We start from the raw sequence: 27203 nt of genomic DNA, 5'->3' as shown, positions 1-27203 counted from the left end.
CCATAGAGAATTTGCATTTTCTTTAAAAAAATTTAAACAATATATATATTTTTCTGGTTTGTTTTCGAGTTGCGGGAAGAAGAACAAGCAACAAACCAGTTTTATTTTATCATCATTAATATAATAAGTACAAATATATAATAAAATGCATATAATAAATGTCATAAAATATAATAAAAATATAATAAATGTTGTTTTTATTGATTTTTTCATCATAAAATATAATAAAATATCATACACTCAGTGTTCAATATTTAGAATTACTTTTTCTTTATATATGTTTTTTTTTTTTTTCATTTTTTTAATATGTCATTTCAGCTAACATTTATTTTAAGTAACAAAAGACTTTTTAAATTTTAACTATAATAATCCTGTTTAAAACTTTGAGTCAGAAAGTAAAATACAGTAAGCGCAGAACTAAAGGACGTGGCATGTTCTGTCTGATTAAAATTCACCTTGAGACTGCAGTTCCTTCTAAGAGCCCCTTTGGCTGTCATTCCTAATGAGCAAAGTGGAAACTGTGGCTGTACGCTACTCCATTCTGGATCAGCCGCCTGGGGAGCTGCTGCCAAAAAGCATCTGGCTGATATTATTCATCTCACCAGTCAAGACAAGACAAGTGCTGACCAGACAGAGAGAGAGAGAGAGAGAGAGAGAGAGAGAGAGAGAGAGGTGTCTTGGCTCTCCTGCATCACCTTTACAGGTTAATTGTTTTAAAATGCTTCAGTGTGCAAACTTTAATCGTGATATTATTACAGAAAAGGCTGCAGTAATGAACTTCCCTGCAAGTTCAACAAATCATCTGTCAGACGGCCAGTAAATACACACATGACACCTAAAGCTGCTGTGTGCGATGTTTAGATAGTTTCTGGTGTGTTCTGACTCAACCAATGATGTGAGTTTGGAGGCGGGGCTATCTGTGTGCCTGACGAATAGAAGATGAGGGGAGGAGCACAACGAAACCTGTTTGGAAACAATCCAAAAAAAATTACAATAGGGTTTGTTTAATTAATGGTGCATAAATTAACTAGCGGCTCCAACCTAAACTAGTATTCAAAAGTTTAGGGTTTTAATGTTTTTGGAAGAAGTATCTTCTGCTCATCGAGGCAGCATTTGTTTGATCAGAAATGCTGTAAAAATGTGAAATATTATTAGAATCTAAAATAGCCGTTTTCTATGTGAATATCTGTTAAAGTGTAATTTATTTCTGTGATGCGCAGCTGTATTTTCAGCATCTTTACTCCTCAAGAAACATTTCTGATTATTATCAATGTTGAAAACAGTTGTGCTGCACAATATTTATGTTGAAACCATAAAGAATTTGCATTTTCTTTAAAAATATTTAAATATTGTTTCCAGAACAAGCAACAAACCAGTTTTATTTTATCATCATTAATATAATAAGTACAAATATATAATAAAATGCATATAATAAATGTAATAAAATATAATAAAATATAATAACATTTTTTTTATTGATATTTTGAATTACATTTAATTACATGTAAGAAATTAAATTATTATCAATGTTGAAAACAGTTGTGCTGCCCAATATTTATGTGGAAACCATGATTTATTTTATTTTTCAGGATTTTTTTGATAAATAGAAAGCTGAAAAGAACAGAATTTATTTGAAATAAAAATCTTTTGCGACATTATAAATGTCTTTACTGTCACTTTTCATCAGTTTAATGCATCCTTGATGAATAAAAGTATTAATTTCTATAAAAAGACCACAAACCTTGTTTTCTGGGAAACTGCTCTCTTCACTTTACCTGTTCACACAGTCACACTCGTAAGTTTCATAATCAGTAAGAATACGGAGGTATGAGACTATGCACGTAAGTGTCTTACAAAAAACACTTATACAACACAAACCTGTATTCAAAGAAGACACTCACACATTCGTGACCACACACCACACACATCAGTTTCTCACAGCCAAAGCAGATCTGTGAAAATCTTAACATGTCAACTATACGTCTCTGAGGTAAACTGAAACATCACAGTCAATCACACTCACACAAAACACAATCAGTCATGACCTGACAACCCTCTACAGACACCTTTGCAATATATATATACTGTATATATACAGTATATATATATATATATATATATATATATATATATATATATACACATATATATAATATGTTTGTAAAATGACACAGAAACTTTTTTAAAAGTGTGCTGTAAAAAAAGAAATTATTTTGGTATTGTTGGGTAATTTGAAATGTGTTTAGTAAGATTGCAGTTTAAGGTTCAAAAAACACAGTTATTTCCACATAATGTACATTATTGTTTCTCTCCTATGGCCCCACCTTCTGAAACGCATCGATTTTTACTAAGATCATCGCTCTGAAAAGCGAGGTGTGCTTTTCTGATTGGGCCAGATAATCCAGGGCTTTTGTGATTGGCACTGAAATACCGTCAAGCGTGTGACGGGAAATGTTTATGACCTTTAAACATTACTGTGATGATTGGCCGAGTGTCCTGAGTGCGATGTTGAGGACAAGACACACCAATCAAACCCATTACAAACGATGCGGCTATGTTGTGTGCATCCAGTGGAGATACAATAATTCTTACTGGAGTTATAATGAACTTATGACTGTGTTTTTTATGTACCGAAGCGTTGTGTTGTGTAATCACGGCATGGGGGCCGTAAATATAAAACCATGTTTTTCTGCATTTGGTGATTGGAGAAAGGACAAAACAATCAATGCGCTACTCTACACTGCTTTCAAAAACTGGCGTCTGATTGAATGACAAATTCTTTAAATATTGAAAACGTACTTACAGGGCTGTGAGTCAGAAGCACCAGACTGTGCTTGTCAAAGTTCTTGGAATTGGCCCCACTTTACAGAAACAGACACCCGGAATTTTTAGGCCTAATTTCCCAGGAAACAGTCCTTGTCCTCCAGTACACACAAGCGCTGGCCAACACATCTGAATATTTGGGTTGAACTGTTCTCGAACAGTGTTGTAATACAACTTAACCACTGATTTCTAGTCGTGTCCTCTTTTGGAAGGTCAAACAAAGTAGTTTCGCTTTAACAGTGAAACACACAGCATCTATACGACATGGCGCCGCGACTACAGCGAGAATCAAAGTTACGCCTTCTTTCTTTGCATGCATTGTTTTTTTGTTCCCATTTTTTTTTTTTTCTCGGGCAGCGTTATGCAATATCTTTCCCCCACACAGTGAACGTAGAGATGTGGGGGCGTGTTTAAACGAGGCATTTTAGGAGGGCGTGGACGAGGTCTTAAACTTTTATAAAGAACTATCTCTTTGGGTTTAAGAACTGTTTAGTCTTGGCAACTTTACAGATCTTATCTATTCACAAACCGCAGTATAACACTCCAAAGAGAAAGGAACATTTGAATCAGTTGCAATCAAAAAAATCAAAAAATGACCCCTTTGTAAATATCTGAAAGTACACTCTTAACATCATGTCAGTCAGTCAGTCAAGCATTATAATATATGCCCAAACCAGCTGCTTTGGCACTGGACTGAAATAAGCTCTATGCTCTTGGCCAGACCCTCACAGCCAATCAGACATGACATAGCCTAATTAATGTTCATGACCCAAGAAATGGGCTGGGCAAACCAGGAACCACAGGCAATTAAAATGACTGAATTAGAGTCACAAAAATTAGTTAGGCACACCACTATTAGTCACACTAATTTTCAATATGTTTGCGATGGTAATATTATTTTTATTGCATTTGCTCTGAAATATAAACGTAAATTACTGAATTTATCCAGCAGTGCCACAGCTGATTGACCAATCATAAAAGTTCATGACATCATGGTTTGTCAGGTCAGTTTATAACGATTTTCAGTGATTTTGAGTGACAGCGAGCTATTATCCCTGATATTAAAAATAATTATGTAAATTAGGCAGCTATATGTAACACCCTACTGCAGTTATGAACTCGTTATCAAGCTAAAAAAGTGCCTTTGCCTTTTTTAGCAACAAGAAAACTGATATTCCTTTTTCAAAAACAGATTCTTTTTAAAAATATTTTTAATATTTTATATTTTCTTTTTCATCCATATTTTGTAATCTGATTTTTTTTTCTTTTCTTTTTTTAAGGATGTAGTATGACAGACAAGCTTAAAGTTAAAATAAAAAAATATATAAATAAACAAATAAATGATTCAATTAAAATGAATTAATAAAAAATAAATACAAATAAATAATCTTAATAATAACATAAATAACCTGGTTTATAATCAATGATATTAAAATGATGATGAAAATGTAAATCAGACAGACACTAATTTACAGTAAAAAATACAAATAAATATTTAAATAAAAATACATAAATAAATAAAATTAATTAATAAATGCGAGATATAATAATAATAATAATCAGATTTTCTACAGTTATTACCAGCTACGCAGCCCATCGTTAATGTTACACGTTGTAAGGTATGCAACTACTGTTTTTTTTTTTGTTTTTTTTTATTGATTGGCTGATATTTAACATTGATATTAATATTGATTTAATATTGTCTGGTGGATCCTGCATGCCCTTCAATACTGCATATTTCTGGCCTGCTGTAAAGTACACACTTCACACCAGTCAACTGAACAAAACAAATGATTGCAGAGTCACTTTTCAAATCTGTGCTAGACGTGTAAGAGAAGACGTCTACAGAGCTGCAGAAAACCACAGGCTCTCTCCAGAGACAAACAGATCAATTCAGTCTGGCCAGAGAACAAACCCCTTCTAACACACACACACACACACACACACAGTCACTCACTCACAGAGCAGTCATTCCTTATCAGAGATGTGATGAAACCTCTAACAGTGATGAATAAAGTTGAGTGTGTTCATCATCCAGCACCAAATGCGAATGATTCCTCAAATCAAGAGAGCTGTGCTGTTACTTTACTATTTCCAGATGCTGGACCAGAAAACAGCTGAAAAAAACCCAAGTAACCACAGAGTAAACATGCAAAAACAACAACAAACTATCTGCAACCATAGCAATGCCCTGGCAACCACACACAGCACCATAGCAACTGCATAGCAACACCCTGGCAACAATCTACAGCACCATAGCAACACCCTGGTAAAACAATAAGAACAACCTTGCTACTGCATAGTAAAACATGCTAAAACTGCATGCTAAAAAATGAGAAATCCCAAGCAACACATACATAAAAAACATGTTAAAAAAAAGACATCTTAGAAAACACATATCAATGCCCTGGCAGCCATCCACAGCACCATAGCAACTGCATAGCAACACCCTGGCAACCACTAAGGACACATTTGCTACTAAATAGCATCATGCTAAAAAAAAAATTAGAAAACCCTAGCAACTGCATAAATACATGGTTAAAAACACATTAGAAACAACACAGCAATGCCCTAGCAACGATCCACAGCACTACAGCAACTGCATAGCAACATCCCAACTACCAGAATACACTACATACTGTTCTACATAGTAACATGTTAAAAAAATCTTAAAAACCATAGCAACAGCATTAAAAATGACAAAAACATCCTTAGCAACCACATAGCAACGCCCTGGCAACCAATCACACCACCATAGCAACACCCTGGTAAACAATAAAAATGCCCTTGCTACTGCATAGTAATATGCTAAAACTAAAAATACATGCTAAGAAAATCACAAATCCCTAGCAACTACATTAAAACATGGGTAAAAATGTAGAAAACCCTAGCAACTACATAAAACATGATTAAAAACACCTTAGAAACTACATAGCAACACCCTGGAAACAATCCACAGCACCATAGCAACTGCATAGCGACACTCTGGTAACCAATTTAAAACCTTAGAGACTACATAACAAAATGCTAAAAAAAAAAAAAAAAAACACCCTAGCAACTGCATAAATACATGGTTAAAACACCTTAGAATCAACATAGCAACGCCCTGGAAACAATTAACAGAACCATAGCAACTGCATAGCAACACCCGGACAATCAGTCATACTGTTCTACACAGCAACATGTCTAAATAATGTTAAAAACCATAGCAACAGCATTAAAAATGACAAAAACATCCTTAGCAACCTTATAGCAACACCCTGGCAACCAGTCACAACACTCAGTAGAGACGAGCAGCACTCACATCAAACTCTTTCCACATGTACTGCATCCCACATGAAATAAGGCTGAGCAAACGAGGACTTCTGGTCTTGTTATTTTCTCTGCAGGGCTGAGTGATGTCGGTATGACCTTAGCGACCAGCTGCTGTTTACTAGACTCAGTCCCATACTCCATACTTACTGCACACGAGGAAACCTCAAAGAAAATCACTCATATCCAAGCAGTAAGGGAGGGACACCAGCACTACACACACACACACACACTGACAGATAAATCTCAGAACTCTACAGTCTATTAAGAGAGCTCCATCTGGAAGAACCAGGACACCTAAAATAAGCATGCATACATACATATAATCCAGAATATTACACAAACGCTCCAAACCTTTACACACACACAAACACATGTGGGCCTAGAAAGGCTATATGCAGTACACACTCAGAAAAAAAAAAGGTACAAAAGCTGTCAATGGGGCAGTATCTTTTCAAAAAGTACTATTATGCACCATTTTAAGTACTAAAATATGCATGCTTTCGGTATGCATGCTTTATAAGCACCCCTTTACCCGGTTTTGAAAAATAAGTCCAAAAGGGGTTTCTTTTGAAAGGGTCCCGTCCCAGTGACAACTTTTGTACCTTTTTTCTGAGAGTGTGGCTACAATTAGTCTAAGAGAACTGATTTTACTCATAAGTACGGCTGCAACTAATGATTGTTTTTATAATCAATTAGTTGGCTGGTTATTTATTCGATTAATCAGATAAAGAGCCTTTACAAATACCACGTGTTGCCCAATGCTGTCCTTCAAACAGACTTGCCAAGTAAATGCTATAAGCATACTGTATGGTGAATATATATATATAGCTTTGCTATACATTATGTGCAAAAGGAGTTATAAAGCACAGTTTAAATGGAGAGTTTAACGGACAAAGCCAGTTTAAATCCCTACACTAAAAAGGTAGATAATAATGAAAACGATAAACAAAAAACACAAACTCAGTGTTAACAGATTCAGTTAACACATTCAAAAATGCTTGAATTACATGTTGACTTTTAACCCTAAATTTAACATCCAATATCAGCAAAATGAATATTTCTGCGCTGCATATTAATTTTCCCCCTCTGTACTGCGTTCAGTCTGTTTGAAACACCGCTGTTATTTTGGTAAATTCATTTTAACGCAGACTTTTAGCATAGGCCTTCATGCAAAATAGAAACACATGCATGCAACACATCTGTCAAAGTGCTTGACAGGATGAGCCATGTTAAACATTTTGCTAATGCATTAGTTTGAAGTTTAAAATAAAGCATTCGCATGTTTTGGGGATCACGACCCTTTCCTGAATCATTAAACACACCAACCGACTCACCCACTATTACACTAATAAATACAAAAATATTAACATTGTCCATAGAAATGCATTATTCAGTGGTATAATTTGACGCAACTGGTGGAAGTGTTCCTTGCACGGTGGGCAGACAGGACTAATCAATTATTATCAATTAGTTGTTGCAGCCCTACTCATAACTCAGTTTTGACAAAAAGTACTTATTGCTTTTCAGATATTGATTTTAGATTTGCGTCTCTATATTTATAAGGTTACTGAAAAATTCAAATAAAAACAAAAATATACTACACACACACACAAATAAACAGAATCAACCATCCATTACACACACATCAAAAAAAGAAAGCCTCTGTGCAGAAGAATATTTACTTTCAGAGTGGACTCTGAGCTTTGTAACCTTGCAGATCTTTTTATGCTAAAAACAGCAACATTTCACACTAACTAAAGTTGAAAAAGAGAAAAGGCATAATAGGCTTGCCATAGTGTTGTATTGTTTTTAGATGATGCTCATTAAAATGACTTCTGGCTAACTACCATAAAAGAAAACCTTCTGCATGGTTAGAATTTTAAAAACTCCCAAAGGGAGGTTCTGTCAGATTTAGCTCATGTCTGGGGACAATTTATGTCCCACAAGTATTACTGCAGTACAGTGAGTAAACCCACACACACACACACACACACACACACACAGACAGAGTCATCTGGAAGTTGGTGGAGCCATAAAACCACAGAGTCATGGGTCATCATACAATGAGAGACGTTGATTTCCCATTTTAGGTTTAGCCTGGTTTTACGGATTACCCAGAAGGCCAAAAAATCCAGAAGAGCCTGAAAGAGTTTCTCTTTTAAATTCACAGAGGAAGTACATCCATTAAAACAACCTTCCTGCTGAAAAGTGCAGTTTTGAACAGTTTTTAATTTACATGTTGGTCCAAGCTGTTTTTTTTTTACTTAGTTCTAGCACTATGTTGTTTTCCAACAAAATGTAATGAAACTGTCTGAACAAGTCTTGCTGGTTAAATGAACTGATCAAATGAACATCTCAATGGATAAAAGTGTCTGCCAAAGGCTTAAATGCAAATGAAATTGTCTAATAATATATTCCATTAAAATTCAATCTTAAACTAGTTTAAAAGCCTACGCTGCACAAAAAAAAAAAAAAAAAAAAAAAAAGATTTCCTTACTTAGTATTTTTTTTTTCTTGTTTAGAGTACAAGACAAAAAAAAACTTTTTTTTGAAAAAAAATAAAATGCAAAAAACACAAAAATAACAAAAACCTACAAAATTACTAAAACCTTAACTAAATGTAACATGAAAGCAGAAAATATAAAAGTCTAATTAAAAATATTAACAAAAACTACAATAGCATCTGAACATTTTTAAATCAAGAAACATTTATTTGAAGAAATATGTCTCTTTTTTTTTTTTTTGGAAAAAGATCTGCCAATGCGGTCAAAAAACTAAACTTAATTCAAAGGAAAAACTAGTTTTGTTTTTCTTAGATATTTGTTACTGTTTTAAGAATGAAGTCACTTAATTTTAATCTTTTTTTCATTCTTTTTTAAAAAAAATAAATTAATCATGTGATTTTGCTTCTTAATTCTCAAGTATCTTGATTTAAGAATGTTTAGATAATTTATTGAAAAATAAGACTAAAATACACTTTTGCTGTGTAATATTGTGGTTTCAAAGCAACCAGCATCCAGATCACATGGCAGCAACATCAAAGCTAATGCGTGCCATCTTTATAGTACCTTCTCTTTGATCTAGTTCGATACAGGAACGTTTACTCAACCCATGAAAGTTTGAGGTCGGGACTATCTGTTTGTCTGACCAAACTCTGAAGGAAAACATGCATTTTTAAATACTTTTTAGTGATGTTATTGCCATAGAAATGGAAATTTTCACACTCAAAAGTGAACAAAAATGAACAAAAACATGCACCAAAATAATTTCCACGGAGCATCTCATGTGTCCTTATTTAACCCTGAACCGTTCTACTTTAGGTCATTTGTTCTCTCATGAGGGAAAACAGTGGCCTGCGGCAATGGCATCATACGAAGAGAGAGCCCTGGGGACACACCGATCTGTGTGTGTGTGTGTGTGTGTGTGTGGAGAGAGTCTTCAGAAAGTATCCGCTTTTGGTAGGAACTGCACAGATTTTCCAAACAGTCCAAAAACCCTCAAGCTATCTTTGTTCATCTAGTGGACTTCAAATGCAACATAGCGCAAACACACATGCATTCATGCACGATCACACGAATGCATCCTCAAACGATCTGTTCAGTCTCTCCTCTGATGCACTTTTGCTGAACGTTTAACCTTGAAAGGTGTGCTTTTGATATGCAGGAACTGTATTAAGTTGTTATATAGAAGTCTACACATTAACTGTGCTCAAGTCCTCTTGGGAAGTTCATATTTACAAGTTGGGATATCATAATTGACATCAGATGCGAGTCACTTTAATCAGAACAAGATGGCAATGTAACATTTCTACAAAAAATTCAAAAAAAAGACTACTTCTTCAAAATGATTAATAAAGAATGCACACACTAAGTGTGTTTTGCCTTTTTACGCATTTATTCTATATCTGAAGGTGCTGTAAATTTAATTATTATATATAAGCTGTATAAAGCTAGCTAAGTTGCATGTATAAAATACATGCACAATAATTACAATAAAATATGCATAATGATTCAATTTTAACAATAAACGACAAACCTTCAAAGACAGGTTAATCGATTGTCCAAGCTTTTGTTGAACTCATCTGTTCACATTGATTTCAACTTTTTAAAATAATCGTGGTAAACAGCAAAACTTTTTTGTTGAAAAACCACATTACCCATGATGCTGTGCAAAAACTTCCACCAATCAGACAGCCGCATAAAGCAAAGCGCAAGAGAGATCTTTAGCTCCGCCCACTCCCACTGTGTAACGCTGTGTAATTGAGTCAATCTGTGCTCTCAAAATAACTAAATATTTGTAAAGCTATTTTGTAGGAAAACTTACAACCAAAAAGCTTTAAATTAATAGTTTTATTTTTCTCTGTCATATTAAATTCAATTATATAATTTGCAATGCTTCATGGGATTGTAGTTCTTTCCCTCATTTAATGGTTAAGTTCACAGACTTGTATCTTTGCCCTTTTTGTCTGTTTTCAAAAATTTATTGCTTCACATCAAATTTTATAATGTTGTGACTCTCCTCGTAGCTGGTTGGTTTGGTTCATAGAGTATAATGCTTTAAAGAAGACTTTAGCGCCACTAAAAAAAAGTGGGCAGGCACTAATGCAGTCTATTGGCGATTGGTTCTTTATTTAGAAGGCGGGGCTTATTCTGTGTTGCAGTTTCTCCCACTCATAGTAAAAGCACACTGTCTTAGTATTTCTTAAGACTTTGCTTGAATGCACCTGACATGATTAATTACGAACTTCCCAAGAAGGCCTGAATGCACCGAATTTGTGGAGGCTTTCATTCAACATTTGCAACATGACTTGAATGCACTGATTCACATTTCCAATTTTCACATTTCACAATTCAAATCCATTTCACATAAGTACACAACATGTCTCTGTGACTCACCTGTGTCTTGTCTGAACTGATGCATGGACTGCAGGTCTATGACGTAGGGTGCGAGCTGCGGATCCACCTGCCCCAGTATGACTGTTCCTCGTGCGTCTCCCTTCAGGACGTTTTCGATGTGATGGCAAACAGCAGCGCTGTACGGCCTCCAGCGGCCGTGTTCATTTAGCCATTCCCAAACCACCACCCTAGCCATGCTCTGAGACGAGTATCCGCCTCCCAGCGACACCAAAGCCCCAGCGCCGGGTCGAGCCATTCGATTCAACTCCACACCAACAGCAAACAGAATGGACTTCGTCCCAGTATACGCAGAAAAACGTTCTAAGAGAATGTTCCTATTGACACATTAACACATTGTGAAGATTCAAAACTCTTGATTTTGCTTAAGAACGAGTACACAAACTGCAAAAGTCGATGCACCTCCTGCAGCAAAACGAATTAGACGCTGCTCTGTTCACATGAGAGATCCGCTGCTGTAACTGAGTTTGCCCACATAAACTAGATTAGTCTCTAGTATTCCAGCTCTGGAAGTAATCATGCTCTCCGAAGTAACTCCTCCTCAGCAGAATAATCCAAAATAGATGATCAGAGATGGAGTCCGGTCACTGCTAGTGATGCTCAGATAATCCTACAGTCCTGAAGTCCAGTTATCTGGTCTAGATTCAGTTGAAGGAGAACACGCTGCTCTTGGACAGGACTGCCAGGTTTTGCATCCACATGGTCTGCAATACTATTTCATATATAATGAAACAGACAGAAAAAGAGAGTGAAAATCAGCCCAAAAAATATATAATCAAACTTCATTTTTTTGGTGGTCCCACTATATAGTTGTAGAATTTTCATTAAAAATAATTAATTTATCATTGGCTGCTGTGCTCTTTCATCAGTTGTGTAATATGTGTTTTTGTTTGTTTGTTTTTTGCCATTTTTCTGTTGCAGTAACACCTCTTGCATTAAAATCTGTGATTGCTTTGATGCGAAAATAGTACATTAATAACTTTATTTTAAATTAAATCTAATTCATATAATTTAAAAAAAGTATTTTTTTAAACATTTTTGAATTATGCATTATGAAACATTTGCATGCATGTCAAGAATTGTTTTATAATTTTAAATGTATTTACATATTAATTATAAGATCATATATTATTTCAAGTGTCTTAGCAAAAAAAAAAAAATAGTGTTACAGGAATTGTTTTCATTGCAGTTTGAGTTTTGCCTTCAGTAGGTAATACTGTGAACTGCATGCAAAACATGCCGCAAATCATGTCAGACATGCATGTGAACATGATATACTGAAAACACACATATTCATACACAGACAGAGAGAGCGAGATCCCTCTCCTCCTGGTACCCATGAGCCCTTTAACAAACCCTAAGGAGAGATCCTGTATCAGTGATCAATAACTGCAGACCTCTGATGATTGACATGATTAACTCATCATAAATCCAAAAGAAACCCGTGTTTTTCTAAACTCATCCCAATCCCGAATGAATCGCATGTGGCCTCGAATCTGGTCTATTATAAGCCAGTTCTAGCCAAACATCTGTCTGAGGTCCGTGTTAACAGGCATGCGTGTGAAGAGCCGGTTCTACTCATAAATCCGATCTCGATTCATCTTCATTTACGAACAAAATGATCTCGTTCTTCTCCATATGGTCTCCAGCTCCGCGTCTCCTCCGGATTTGATCATCAGAATCTCATCACTGCATCACACCGAAGCAAACGGGACGATTTTGTCCACTAAGCGAGAATTCATTACTAGATTATGAAATCAGGGAATATGCGCGATTACGGATCTCTAGGAATAAACGGGACGCACTTGAGCCATGATGAATTCATTTTGCCAGGCTCATTCTGAATACGACATCTCACATGGATAGGAAATTCGTGTTATTTCGTATTAGGTTGAGCGTGTTTTAATTCAGCACAGACGCAGAAATGAGGAAAAAAGGAATCAGTCACCTGTGATGTGAAGCGTCTCTGCCGAACCTGAGGTCTGATCCGGAATAACAGACGAGAAAATAAAAGACTGAGTAAGCGAAGTGTTTCTAGATCATATTCCCGACGCTAAACGAGCAGAAGAGAGTCGGAATTCACCGTCTTCTGCTGTCTATGAGCTCTGTTGGCTGTTGCTCATGTTGTGCGCATCCTCCGCCGCCTGACTGTTGCACATAGAGACACACAAGTGAAGGAGAACAAATATTGATAATACACTCCATATAACCCAGCCTGTAAATAACACAACTCAGAAATCCCATAAAGAGAAGCGTATATATAGGCTAGTAGTCACGCTTATAGAAATATAGGATATGTATAGAGAAGAAATTATCAGGCCCATAATATGAATTATAGGATATGCATATAGGCTAAATAGTCCACGCTTAATAGTATATATAGGATAGTAGTAATAATAAATAATTTTAGCAATAAATAGTAATGTTTCAAAAACCTCAATATTATTTTAAAACAAATAAACATGAATTATGTATCTGTTGCACTCAATATTAATTTCAAACATTTATGAATGCATTTTTGATTATTTTATTTTTTACAACATTAATAAATGCTGTAAACATCATTCAAAAACAAATGAGAGCTTATTTTAAAGTGTTATTTTATATAATTTAATAACAATTATATTTTTAAGCATTATGACAAGCAACCGATTTATTCAGAACCACATCATGCTTGTTAGTGTGACATTACATTATATTAGAAGTTGTTAATGGTCAGTGGTTAAGAAGATAGCTTACTTTTCTGTCAAAAATGGCTGGTTAGCTTCCATATTTCTTCTACACCAATGAAAATGCCGGAGCATCGAGCTTTGTGTGTCTGAAAGGCAGTTTTCTGTTTTTCACTCCCTGGTAAGAGAAACACTGACGTCTCTCGCTCTGCTTGCATTCAGCATCACTCACACACTGATCTGAATCACTGTAAGCACAGATGAGTGAAGAGATACCAACAGAGAAACATCCCAGTGCTGTTATACTGTACCCTCCTCCTCAAAGAAGCTTCAAGGCTCCATTAAAGTCATTATGATACCAACAGGACTTTACGTTTGTATGGATGTCAATGGTGAAGATGCATCATGCTAATGGTCAGCATTAGATATTCATATTACTGGAGTCTGCTATTAAAAAAAAAAAATATTAAAATGCATATATTTTATATATAAATTTGGGTTATTTTGATGAAGATAAATCAAGCAAGCAAGCAATCAATCCAGAGATTAATAAAAAAAGCTCTTTTTTCTTGATGTATAATCTACGACATATAAAATGTAACATTATTACAATAGCAGCTGTACAGAAGTCTTACTGTAATCTCTAATTCCTTTGAGCTTCAGCATAACACAAGTTTTATGGCAGGATGATATGATGATACTGTATATGATATAATTGATCTTCCATTCAGATATAACTCACATACATCAGAGCATTGCGTGATTTTTATAGCTGTGTTCGTAAACTGAATCAGTTCACTGACTTCACCATCAAAAATCATAATAATTTCACTCTTAATTATTTCAATGGACATTGACTTTAGAAATCTCACTGTGAGCAGCATCTTTAAATTATTAACTGAACATTCAGAGATCAACTTAAATGTTCTTTTTTTTAAATAAATACATGTTGAATTGAATAAATGTTAAATAAAAGGTGAATTATATAAAATGGTATCAGATATGCATCATTGATATGTGCTAGACAACACTAAAAATACAATTTAATTACAGCCATCAGCTATGGTTTTGATTTGACTGGCTTCATCCACTAGCTGAAGTTTTTAGGGTAAATACAGTATATACAGTCACAGCGTCCTCTAGTGTCTGAGGATGTTGAATGTACTTCTAAACAGGCGCTTTAATGTGCCTGATGACAATAAACAGATCTCTGGGTGTGCGAAATACCTTTGAACTCTGCAAATTTAAATTCAGTTTTTAAGAAGCATTTAATTACAGTATTACATCACTACTAAACACTCATTTCTGACAATTTTCTTCCTGACTGTACCATTGAAACACTTATTGTAAAGCTGCTTTGAAACAATATGCATTGTGAAAAGAGCTATACAAATAAATCTGAATCAAAGCACATTTATTAATACTTTCAGCTAGGGATATGCCGGTATCAAATTTTCCTGTTGCGATTAATTGATAATGTTTTGTCAGGGTATGCGGTATTATCACGGTATTGAAATTAAGTTTCAAAAAAGTGGTCATAATACAGTAAAACAGGTTAAATAACTTTTTTCTTATAACAAAACATTTAAATACAATAAAGCAATACAAAAAATATTTAAAGTTAAAAGTTTTACACTGATTAAAGTGCAAAAGAAGTTTAAAGAACCATATCACTTTACAATAAGACCTCATTAGTTAACCTTAGTTAATGCATTAACATTCACAATGAGCAATAGCTACATTTGCTACAGAAGTTTCTAATCTTTGTTAAAAAAAAATACAAGTCTTAGCTCATGTTAGCTCATTAAACAACAAAGTTGCAACTTTTGATTTTAACAATGTGTTATTAAATAATGGAATACCTAAGATTAATGAATGTTCAGAAGAATTTTTCATTGGCAGTTTGTTAACTAATGAAGCCCTAATGTAAAGTGTTAATGAACAATAAAGAATCAAAACACCTTCAAACAATATCTAGGGCATGTTGTAGTCCAGATTAAAATGGAAAATTTTTATGGCAATATATAAATATTATTTTATATTATTTAAATGTTTAGAAAGTAGCAGCTGCTTTTATTTATGGGGTTTCCAGGGTAAGCGCTGCATTTTCTGCAGTTTAGCGCCATCTGCTGTCAACGAGTGAATGTGCTTTCATTCAGCGCGTCTCTCACGTGTTCCTCCATGTGCTTCTCTTGCTCGTTTACATCAGAGCTCACACACGTCTTTAAAGCAACATACAGCGGTGTTGTGCATTTTGACCAGTTGATGGGAAAAGTGTTCTTAAAATAAATTCCAAATTCTGAATAATTTGTAATATATAATTATTCTCGGTATTAAGAAGTGCCCACGATAACAATATCGTGCATATTCATTACCGTGATATATCGCATTACCGAATATCGGCACATGTCTACTTTCAGCAATATACAGTATACTGGTCAGACTCAGACACTTGTGTGTTGGTGCTGTTGTTTTCTTTTGTAAGAAACAAATCCATCATTTTTAACTTCAAAGCACTGCTTCCAGCTACATGTTTGTGTGTGTGTGTGTGTGTGTGTGTGTGTGTTTGTGTGTGTGTGTGCCAAGTATTGGCCTAATTAAACATCCAGGACTCTATACTTTTTATTTTTATTTGTTTCGCACTTGTACATGCATATAGCCTACACTGCATTTTAAAAACTGCATGAATAATGTTATGAGATTAATATATTTATGTATAATAGATATAAATATAAAAAACTGGAATAAATAAACAGAATGATACTTTTGAATGTGAAAAAAAAATTCAGATCCATTCTTTCAAAACGAATGATTCAGGAAGGAAGGAAGAAAATGTGTTTTTTATGAATTGATCAGTGAATCATTGACTCACAAGATTTGTTTAAAAACACAAATTCATTCAGAAAGGAAACAGAGATTTATGTTGCTGCAGAGACACACATCATGGATTTATTTGGAACAATTTTCTTTGGTGAAATATATAAAGGTGGAAAGTAACTAATTACAAATACACAAACTGATCACCTCCATGCCATGCCGAATTGAGGCAGTAATTAAAGCAAAAGGAGCCCCTACCAAGTATTGAGTACATACAGTAAATGAACATACTTTCCAGAAGGCCAACAATTCACTAAAAATGTTTTTTTTTTTTTTTTTTTTTTTATATTTGGGTCTTATGAAGTATTCTAATTTGTTGAGATAGTGAATGGTGGGTTTTTTTTGTTAAATGTGAGCCAAAATCATCACAATTAAAAGAACCAAAGACTTAAACTACTTCAGACTGTGTGCATTGATTTTATTTAATAGACGAGTTTCACAATTTGAGTTGAATTACTGAAATGAACTTTTTCAAGACATTCTAATTAATTGTGATGCAGCTGTATATTCTACTATTGACCATTCTGAGTGAGCTGGGGGAACCAATGCATTTGTGAGAGATGTTTTCCCACATATTCTCTCAGTGAGATGTGGAAACAGATGTCTGTATGTTAATGCACTGTGTGTCTATTATCTGTCTCAGAAGATCCAAGTATCTGATGTTCTGTAATTCTTGCTTAGTCAATGTAAACTTTTCCGGTCATGAATATGATGTTTTAACTGACTAAAGTTATGATTACTGACTTTATATATATGAATGTGTATTTTCATCCTGGCCCGGGTCGATAGACTTGATATCATGATGTCAACGCCTGGGCATAAAATAACCCATGAAATAAAACAACAAAAAAACTGTCCACTAAAACCAACTTCCCAAAAAAAACATAATGCAAAATAAATAAAGTTACTGGACCTGATTTCCCATCACTTGCATTGTGTTGTGTTGTTCAAGCTGTGGGTGGGTATGCTTACGCTCCGTCTCAATTTAGTTATATATATATATTCGATTATAAGGCAAAATAAGTTGAGTTTTCAAGTATTTGATGTTTATGATTTAGTTAGGATACTATTCTGATTCTAATTTGCATATTAATGTGTTCTTGGAGCAACATTTAATGAAAAAAAGAAGTGTAATAATTGGAGTAATAATTTGCAACATTTAAATATTAATATCTAATATTTCATAGGAATGAAAATTGTGGTTTTGACATAATGTATTGATGTATAATTTATTTTCCATATTCACTTGTCCTAAAACATAAAACATTTAACAAATAAAAAATCAATTCTCTAACACAAAAACATTAAATTAATTTAAAGAACCAAAACACCATTAACATAATGACATAAATTTTGGTTTATGAGTTTATATGAAACAGTGACATAACAATTTGAAAAGAGTAGCCCCGATTTGGTTGTGTTGAATTACCAAGAGCTTTGAAAGTTACCCGAATTTTTTGAAACCATTATTTGAAAATTACAGGGGCTAATTAAGGGCCTAACGTTAGAAAACTAATGGAAATAAATAATAACTTGTAACAGTTTTGTTGCAAAGCACAATATTATGGTGAAATTAGATCTCTGTTGAGTTAAAACCGAATTATTATCGTATAAGAATAGCAAGCATCATAGCAAAAAGGCTAACAAACTTAAGAGTTATACTCACCAATTAACAGTAGCCCTTCATTCATGACATGGATACCGTAATAATCATACCGAGAGAACATATTGCATACCTTTATCTTTTGCTCGTTTCTCCTCCTCTTCTTCTCATTTGTTTTATTTTTTATTTATTTATTTTTTTCTAAATTGGGCACCTGATAGCTTTGACCTTTTCCTGTCCATCTCTGTGTTTATTTGGCACTGGACAATCAGCAGATTTCCCATCCTTCCAACACTGTCACTCACGACCAGAAGTCAAGACTAAACCAGTTCACCTTAGTGACCACATAATCGTTTTGTATTACCTATTTTTATTAGCCATTTCACACAATTCCTATAGGCCTGTACTTATAATATTATGAATGAAATGTGCGTTATTTGGAAGAAAGTCAAGGTGTTCCATTTGGGAGAGACCCAGAGGTGAACTGCCACCGCGCCGAGTCCCCCAAACTCTTTCCCCTTCTATGCACGGCTATGACTTCGTGTGCATTTTTGGTCTCTCTCACTCATGTTCGCTCTTTTTCAGACGCACTCGGTCTTTCTCGCGCACTGTCGCTTTCTTTCACGCGCATTTTCAGTCTCTCTCGCGCATCTCGCTCTATCTCGGACACACTGGGTTTCTCTCGCGAACTCTCTCTCTCTTTTTTGGCGTTCGCATCACTTTTGTCCAGCTAAAATCATTCGCGAAACTACCGCCAGGTGGCGCAAAGGGACGGATTGCGAACTGAATGTAGTTGTAAAATGAGATGAAAGGAGGAAGTAAAACAACATTATGATATAACATTGTAACATCTTTAAAAAAAACATTAAAAAATTTACAGTGAGTTAATTTCAAAATGTGGGATAGTCTTAGGCTACAGTCTACTCATCAAAAATAAAAAAAGATGATTACACAAAGGATCTTATGCATGCTATTGTTATTAAACAGTCATTAAATATAAGGCCTAAGGCCTATATATATATATATATATATATATATATATATATATATATATATATATATATATATACATATACACACACATAAAAAGCTAAATGTTTTCATTTCATTTTCATTTCGGTTCATTCTTGGTTTAAACAAAATCTTCAGGTTCCATATGCAGAGCAAAAAGAGAACGGTCCAGCATTTAGCAATAATTATTATTAACTCTGTTATTATTCTTGATTTTTCAAACTGCTAACACTTTGCATTTTTGAATTATTATTTTTCCATCGATACTGAAACACGCGTGAACTACGAATAATAGCTAAGCTTCAGCAAAAATATGTTGGGAGATTTGTCACCATGGGTGTTAAAATTATAATTTTCTGGGTGAACATATAGGTCCATCTTTGCTAGTGTTAAAACAACACTGACGAAAGTGTTTATTATTCAAACACTGCGTTAGTTTATCATTTAACACTCAAGGTGTTGAGAAATGATCACTCTTAAGTATACAAATTTAACACTTTATGGTGATTAATCACACAACCCCAGTGTATTTGTTTTATGTTGATTTAATGTAAATAATGTAAATACTTATTTTAAAATAGTAATGCAGATGAAATTTGCCAAGTGACTACATTACAAATTTGAAATATTTTATATAACACACACACATATATATATATATATATATAGAGAGAGAGAGAGAGAGAGAGAGAGAGAGAGAGAGAGAAATTAATCCACAAAACAATGCATGTTTGCACTTATTTATTTTAATTGAAACATTGTAACTCTTTTTCACTGCACTAAAATGTCTTCACATTCAGTGTTTTCAGTGCATATAAAGAACATACTTTACAACAATTAAAACAATATCAAAGCTAATCAGTGCAAAGGCACAAAAAACGTATTTGGTCCATATGTATTCTCAATTTAATCAGGTTTATAGTGCTTACATTTATCTGCTTAAACCACAGCATCTTATTCACTACCATCAACCATGAATGCAGGGCCGTACTTAGCTGATTCGGGGCCCGGTGTGAAGTAGGGTGCGTTCCCGGGTTGGCGGAGGGAGGGCTCATCCAGTCCGTTTACCCCTCAAGTGCGGTGCCCGGTGCGACCGCTCCAGTTGCACCCCACTAAGGACGGCCCTGGCTGAATGTATGTTACTGATCACTGAACAAAGTCTGTGCCAATGGCGTTTGGACCTCCTAGGAGAAAGTAGTCTCTTTCTTTTTTTCAGGACGACAAGATGTCTGCAGTTTCCAGCTAAGTGAGAAATCCACTCCCACTTAAACTTTAACACTTTAAGTAAAAGCATTTAACTCACTGTAAATGTATATATTTTTGTTGTAAAAAGAAAGTCCGACTTACTGGAAAATAGGTTGCAATTCCTGAATTCCATGCTAATCTCATTGCGCTGAAGCAGGGCTCTGTCTATCAAAATGAACGCACATAAATGGGACAGCACATGAATAAAGGACAGTACAAGCATACCAAAAAAATCATATCTAATCTGTAGTTCATGCTATTCATATTCATGCTATGTGTCATATTACAAGTCTTGTGAGGGCACAAATTCACTTTGAATGGTGAACAATTTAACTCATGCAGTATAGAGAGTTTGAGTATACTGAAAAGTTATTTTCAAATATATACAAATTAATATATATTAGATTCAACTTTATTGTCACTGCACATGTAAGGTACAAGGCAACGAAATGCAGTTAGCATCTAACCAGAAGTGCAATGAAAATATATGAAATATGAAAATATGAAACATACACATACATATATATATATATATATATATATATATATATATATATATATATATATATATATATATATATATGGAAAAATAACTCAAATCCAATATATTGACAAATCAACATTATGAAAACTCATTAAATTAATGCTTAATATAATGACAAAATTTGGTCACGAGAGACTTAAGAAACAATTACGTTAACGTTACTGATATTGCTATGTTAGATTTGGGCCGTTTACAGTGGTTTGATTTGACATCAAATTTAATCTGTGAGAAATGTTTCAGATCGTCTAGGCACGCACAGCATACAAATATCATTATTAAATAATATTATTTTATGAAATACATATAGTAAATGAAGTAAAACACTTACTTTCGGTGTTTTCCTAAAACCAACTTCCTCGTCTACTCCGTTTCGCGAGTGAAAGAAAATATCTCTCTGAGGAAAGTGTAGGAGCGCACAACATATTAATGTCGCTATAAATCAATATGATGTGATAAAATAGATATTTTAAATGAGGTAAAACGCTTACTTCTGGTCTTTACTTTTTCTAACCGCGTCTGCACTGTACAGCGATTCAAATCTGTGAGGAACCGTTAGGCTAGTTTAGGCGCGCACAGCATTTAAATATCATCATAAAGTAAATTCATCTTATAAAATACATGTAAACGAGGTAAAAACACTTAACGTTACTTATGGTGTTTCCCTTTGATAAGAAACAGATTCCCCGTATTCTCCCCATCGTGAGTGGAAGAAAATATCTCTCTTGAGAAAAAAGTTTTGGAGTAAAGCACATAAATATCGCTATAAATCAACATGATGTTATTAAACACACTTAACCTTCTTTTACGATTTCCCATATAGAAAATAAATGACGTCCTCGTCTGTTCCGCATCGCGAGTGAAAGGAAATGTCCTTGAGAAAAGTTTATGTGCACACAGCAGATAAATGTCGTTATAAAACGATATGATATTACAAAACACATTTTATGAGTAAGATTATACAATATATTTCGCCGAATTCCGTCCTCATATGCGCGCATCGCGAGCAAAGAAAATGGCGTCTGTAAAAAATATTTCAGATGGGTCAGGCGCGCACACGAGCAAATGTCCCGGATGTGACTATTAACACTCAACAGTGTTACTCTGCGTATTAACACCGTTCAGAGGGGGCTGTTTACACTAGTTAGTGTTAATCCTCTAAAATTCAACACCACAACTTTAACACTTTACTCTAAAATTCCCCAACACTAGGATTTCTACACTGGATGGGCAACATCACGAATATGGAAACTTTTGGATTTGTCCTGAATGAGAGAGCCCAACCTTACATTATGCGTAGCTTTAAATTATTATTATTATTTTTTGTTTGTTTATAGCTAAGCCTATATTATTATATACTGCAATTATATTTATCCATTAGAATTATATATTTTTAAATCTTGTTTTGTTCTGATAAATTTGTTAAATTTAAAGGATTTGTTGTAAAGTGAAGGGAACTAAAAATATCCTTTTGGTACATTATAACATTATTAGGCCAGCAGCGGTTATTATTTCTGAATGTAATAAAATGCAACTTATACGTGACTTATATAGGCTATATGTTTTTCCTCTCACAAACTTAATGTATTTTTTGCGTGTGTTTTTTTTTTTTTTTTTTTTTTTTAAATGCAGCAAACGAAAATAGGCGATTAATCGGTAAAAATTTGTTACTAAGGGTAACAGTAATTATAATATTTATATAGCCTACTTAGGAACAGAGTCTGGGCCTAATCTATAGCCAGGTTTTTTATTATTATTATTATTATTTTTTTTTTATTGCATCTGAAAATGACTTTGTGCATCACATTCACTTCACGCGCTCTGGTGCAAATCTGTCTCCAGCTTTGCTCAGCTGTGGACGATTTAAAAAGGTTTGATATAAAGGTTGCTGCCCCATTTTATACAGGAATTGTTCATTAAAAAAACTATTTAACATGCATTGTGACATTTTACCTTTTTTAACTTATAAACTCCTTTAGATTTTAAAGTCAGTTTAAGTGATAGTTTAATAGTTTAATAGGCTAGTATTTAAATTCAAGTTTTTGAAGGTCTATGAAACGTTAGCCAATAAAGCATTTTTTTTTTAAACAATGGAACTTAAAGTTTTGAACTAAAATATTATTTCAACCATATAGCCTAAAATGCATACTTTTCAACAGTGGCGTAGCAAGTCAGTGCCGGGCCCATATGCAAATAAAAAAAAAAAAAATTACAGGCCCCCTTAACTTAAGAACAACTTCGAGTGGGATGCCAGGTGTGCAAAAACAAACAAAAAAAAAATAAAAATAAAAAAAACCTTTTTAAACACTTTTAAACTACTGATCTTGGCACGGCGGCCCAAAATGTAAAAACATAAAACTACTCAGTCATTTTGGCACGGCAGCCAAAAATGTAAAAACACAAAACTACTCACTCATTTTAGTTGCATTCTCCGGGCCTTTCTTTCGGCAAATTCATCCACGATGAGCGTGGTGTTTAATTCACGGCTTCGTGCATTCTCGATTGAAAGAATTGCCAGTCCCGATAGTCTGTTTTGTATGGAAGCCCGTTTCCGCCACTGAATAAAAAATTAAAAAGGTTATTGCTACTTTTTATCTCACAATTCTGACTTTATTTCTCACAATTGAGAGATAATATCTCGCAATTCTGACTTTATAACTCGCAATTTCGAGTTTGTATCACGCAATCACAATTACGAGAAATAAAACCAGAATTGCCTGATATAAACTCACAATTACGAGAAATAAAATTGCGAGATATAAACTCACAATTACGAGAAATAAAGTCAGAATTGCCTGATATAAACTCACAATTACGAGAAATAAAGTCAGAATTGCCTGATATAAACTCACAATTACGAGAAATAAAGTCAGAATTGCCTGATATAAACTCACAATTACGAGAAATAAAGTCAGAATTGTGAGATTAAAAGTCGCAATTGCGAGTTATAAAGTCAGAATTCTGACTTTTTTTCTCGCAATTGTGAGTTTATATCTCACAATTATGACTTTTTTTCTCTTGAATAGCCACACTTTCTCGCAAAGCACTATAGGAAACCACGAGATTGAACAGAAGAACAGAGACAGAACGCGGCAGTTTCCTTACCTTTTTATCGTAAACAGAGCTTTATATGCCATTAACCGACGACAAGGTATGGTCATATTTACTCTTTGGTATGATAATCTTTTACGATTTACGTATGTTATTATAGAAGACTCTGGGCAAGTATAAAATCTGAATGTTTGGTAACTAGCGCGTACTATGGTATACTAGCTCATGTAACGTTAGTTTAATGTTGGATGTTAATTGTTGGTTTTATGGAAAATTAAGTAGTTTTCTATCATTGCATAAAAACTGAGTGAAATAAGGTTTGCATACAGGGCTTGCTTTGATACGCACGGCACATATTAACCATAAGCCAGAAAACCATTTCGGTTTTCTGGCTTACATACTCGGTCTATGGTTTAATATTGGCCTACCAGCCTCACTCTGCTTATGTTATTAATTTCCATTAAACTATCATTGCAGGATGGACGAATTAATCTTTTTTCTGAGGGAAAGGAATATTCCAGAAACCACCATAAAAAGGCTGGAGGACGACAAGGTAATATTGAAACAAACACATTTAACCCACTGAATAAATTAAGAGGACAGTTCACCTAAAAATAACAATAGTCATAAATTAAAGGAAATGACCAATTTAAGCCCACATTTGATTTAAGTCTACTTACAGTTTTATTTCTTATAAGAATTATTTAGAGTTTATTTTATAAAATATATGTTTTAAAGGGGGTCATGAAATGGAAAATAAAAATCTGTATAGAGGATGCTATTCAATTAAAATATTCTGCAGGTTTTATACCTCAAAAGTTCACATCTCAGTTTGAAATATGAATTTTGTGTTTTGCACCTTTTTTGAAAAGCCAGAGAATTTGATACCACCCCATTCGTGATATAAAAATTTTCCTCTGCATGCCCCTTAACATGCAAATCAAGGAAGTGTTCTGTTGATGTGCTGCCCAGCCCCATGGAAGTACCGCTGTGGTCCAGTAAAATATTAATGATAAATCATTGTCTGATGATGGATATCACAGTTTACTGATTTGAGAATCATTTTCCCTGATAACATTCCATCAGTCATGTCATGTATTTTTTACTGCCACCTTTCAAAATAAGAATGTCATTTCAGCAAGTGGAGCCAGGTATCATGCAAGCACAGAAATGTTAAGACTGATGAGTAGGATGAGAGAGAACTCTTGTGAAGAAATATTTACTTGATTTTGTAATGTGCATGTAAGATATTTTCTATGAATGTGTGAGGGTTCCAATTCATTAGCCGCTATATCTAGAAGAATAACAAAGTGCAGTAAATGGTAAAACTATTTTCACTAGAAACCAGTATGTTTATATGATTATGACAGTTGATTAAAATAATAGTAAGTACCAATTTTCAGTATCAAGCAGCATCACAGACTGTTTTTGTAGAGCTTTAAATAACTAGACGCTTTAGTTTAGCGACCAATTCTCAATATTAACTAGTTGCTTATGCATATTAATATTAACTACATGCATAGTATTAGGATATTGGCTGTTTATTAGTACTTATAAAACACATATTAATGCCTTATTCTGCATGACCATATTTTAGATCCCTTAATCTTAAACCCCATACCAAAACTTAAGAAGCAAATTAGGAGTTTATTGAGGCAAAAGTCATTGTTTATATTAAGTTAATAGTGAGAAATTGGTCCCCAAACTAAAGTGTGATTAAGTTACTAACAGCAGAGCCATACTTAGATTAAACATATAATGAGTACTCCTGTGGGAAAGATGAACACATTTAATAAATTTACACAAGCAAACACTTGTATTATACAATGCATTCAAACTGCTACACCTCAGATGTATGAGAAATTATCAGTAAATAATAATTTATTAATAACATTTTAGTTTAGTACTTTTACTGTATTGAAATATAAAGTATAGCATAAGTATATGTATTTAAATACTTAACTAGTTATATACAAATTAAGTTAATTATTAATGGTATAACAATTAAATAATGCATTACATATTTTGAAATATTTTTAGATTTAATTTAACAACTATATTTAAGTTTTATCTTTAACTGTAAAAGCTGCTAAATATTTTCAGCCAACACAGACTTGTTACTGCTGTAGTTTTGTTACTCTAAATTTAGTCTGACTCACTTAATGCACAGCTCTATTTTTGACTTTGAATCATCAGATATTTCATTCCATTATCACTGTCAGTCATAGCAATTAGCCCCAGAACAATTTATTTTTTACACTTGCGTTTGTCATTCTCGAAACAGTATAGGTGGCCGTTTGGTCCTCTTAGAAAAAACATTCTAAATTTCTTCAAATTGTGAATGGATTATGTACAGAAACTGCGCAAAGGGCACTCCGTAGCTGATTTTTACAGTTGACCGGAAATGACTGAGCCGGCTTATCTAAAACCAGGAAGTAACTGTGCCTATGGTCAATTGTATGACTATAATCCATTTTTGGTTTAAGTATTGCATAATACTGAAAAAAATATATTTTTTTGCAGATTGATGTCAGTGTCCTACTGCTAATGACTGATGACCAGATGAGAAGCTATTTTCCTTCATATGGAGACAGACTCGCAGTGATGGGGTTTTGCAGGAGGCAAGAAAGTGAGCCAACTTGCAGGAAGTCAAAGCTGTTTGAGCGCCTCAAATCAAAATTGAGCAAAAGACAAAAAACTGACAGTTCACAAACTGAAACCCAAACAACTAGAAAAAAACAATTCTCAGCGTACTGTAAGAAAAGTTGAGATTGGGTGGATGCACTATGATGGGCAGGGCTTTGTTCAAATGAGAGCAAAAAAAGGAGGGGGAACAAGGAAGTTGAGTGTGCCAAAAGACTGGAAAAGGGACGAACTGATGGAGGAGGCAATTCGTTTGTTTTTCCCCAAATGGAAAAAATTCTCATGGGAGTATTTCTGAGTTTGAATTGGATCTAACAAATTATCAGGAAGTGTCACTAGATAAAGAAAGTACAGTGGGGGAAATGTATAATGCATCCAAGCTCACAATGATGAGGTTCTACCTGACAACAAAAAAGGTGGAGAGGGAAGAGGAAACAGAAAGTGAAGTGGAAATATCAGACACAATGGACGACTTACACAGTAATAACCAGGATCAAAGTCTTCCCACTTTT

At 34.1% G+C, this 27203-nt stretch overlaps 1 protein-coding gene and 1 long non-coding RNA gene across 3 annotated transcripts in view; one reads left to right on the top strand and one right to left on the bottom strand.

The window, feature by feature from the left end:
• The window catches only part of LOC109083507 (E3 ubiquitin-protein ligase DTX1-like), a 49361-nt gene extending 35434 nt beyond the window's left edge, over window positions 1-13927 (bottom strand). Inside the window, exons 1-2 of one of the 2 annotated variants that reach the window (XM_042745164.1) lie at window positions 13791-13927; window positions 11034-11763 (exon numbers count right to left, since the gene is read on the bottom strand). In XM_042745164.1, coding sequence (XP_042601098.1) covers window positions 11034-11289 — 256 coding nt within the window. In that variant the 5' untranslated portion in view covers window positions 11290-11763; window positions 13791-13927. Of the gene's footprint in view, window positions 1-11033; window positions 11764-12999; window positions 13201-13790 lie in introns of those variants that run through there. The other variant, XM_042745163.1, reaches the window with a different exon arrangement.
• A 10116-nt stretch (window positions 13928-24043) lies between these two features.
• LOC122140658 lies at window positions 24044-26946 on the top strand. The gene is made up of 3 exons (XR_006157254.1): window positions 24044-24148; window positions 24526-24601; window positions 26572-26946. It is a non-coding gene; the product is annotated as an uncharacterized LOC122140658 (long non-coding RNA).
• The last annotated feature ends 257 nt before the right edge of the window (window positions 26947-27203 follow it).

This window comes from Cyprinus carpio, chromosome B19 (genome assembly GCF_018340385.1).
Source record: "Cyprinus carpio isolate SPL01 chromosome B19, ASM1834038v1, whole genome shotgun sequence".
NCBI classification, from domain to species: Eukaryota; Metazoa; Chordata; class Actinopteri; order Cypriniformes; family Cyprinidae; genus Cyprinus; species Cyprinus carpio.
This window is presented reverse-complemented; position numbering and strand designations above follow the sequence as displayed.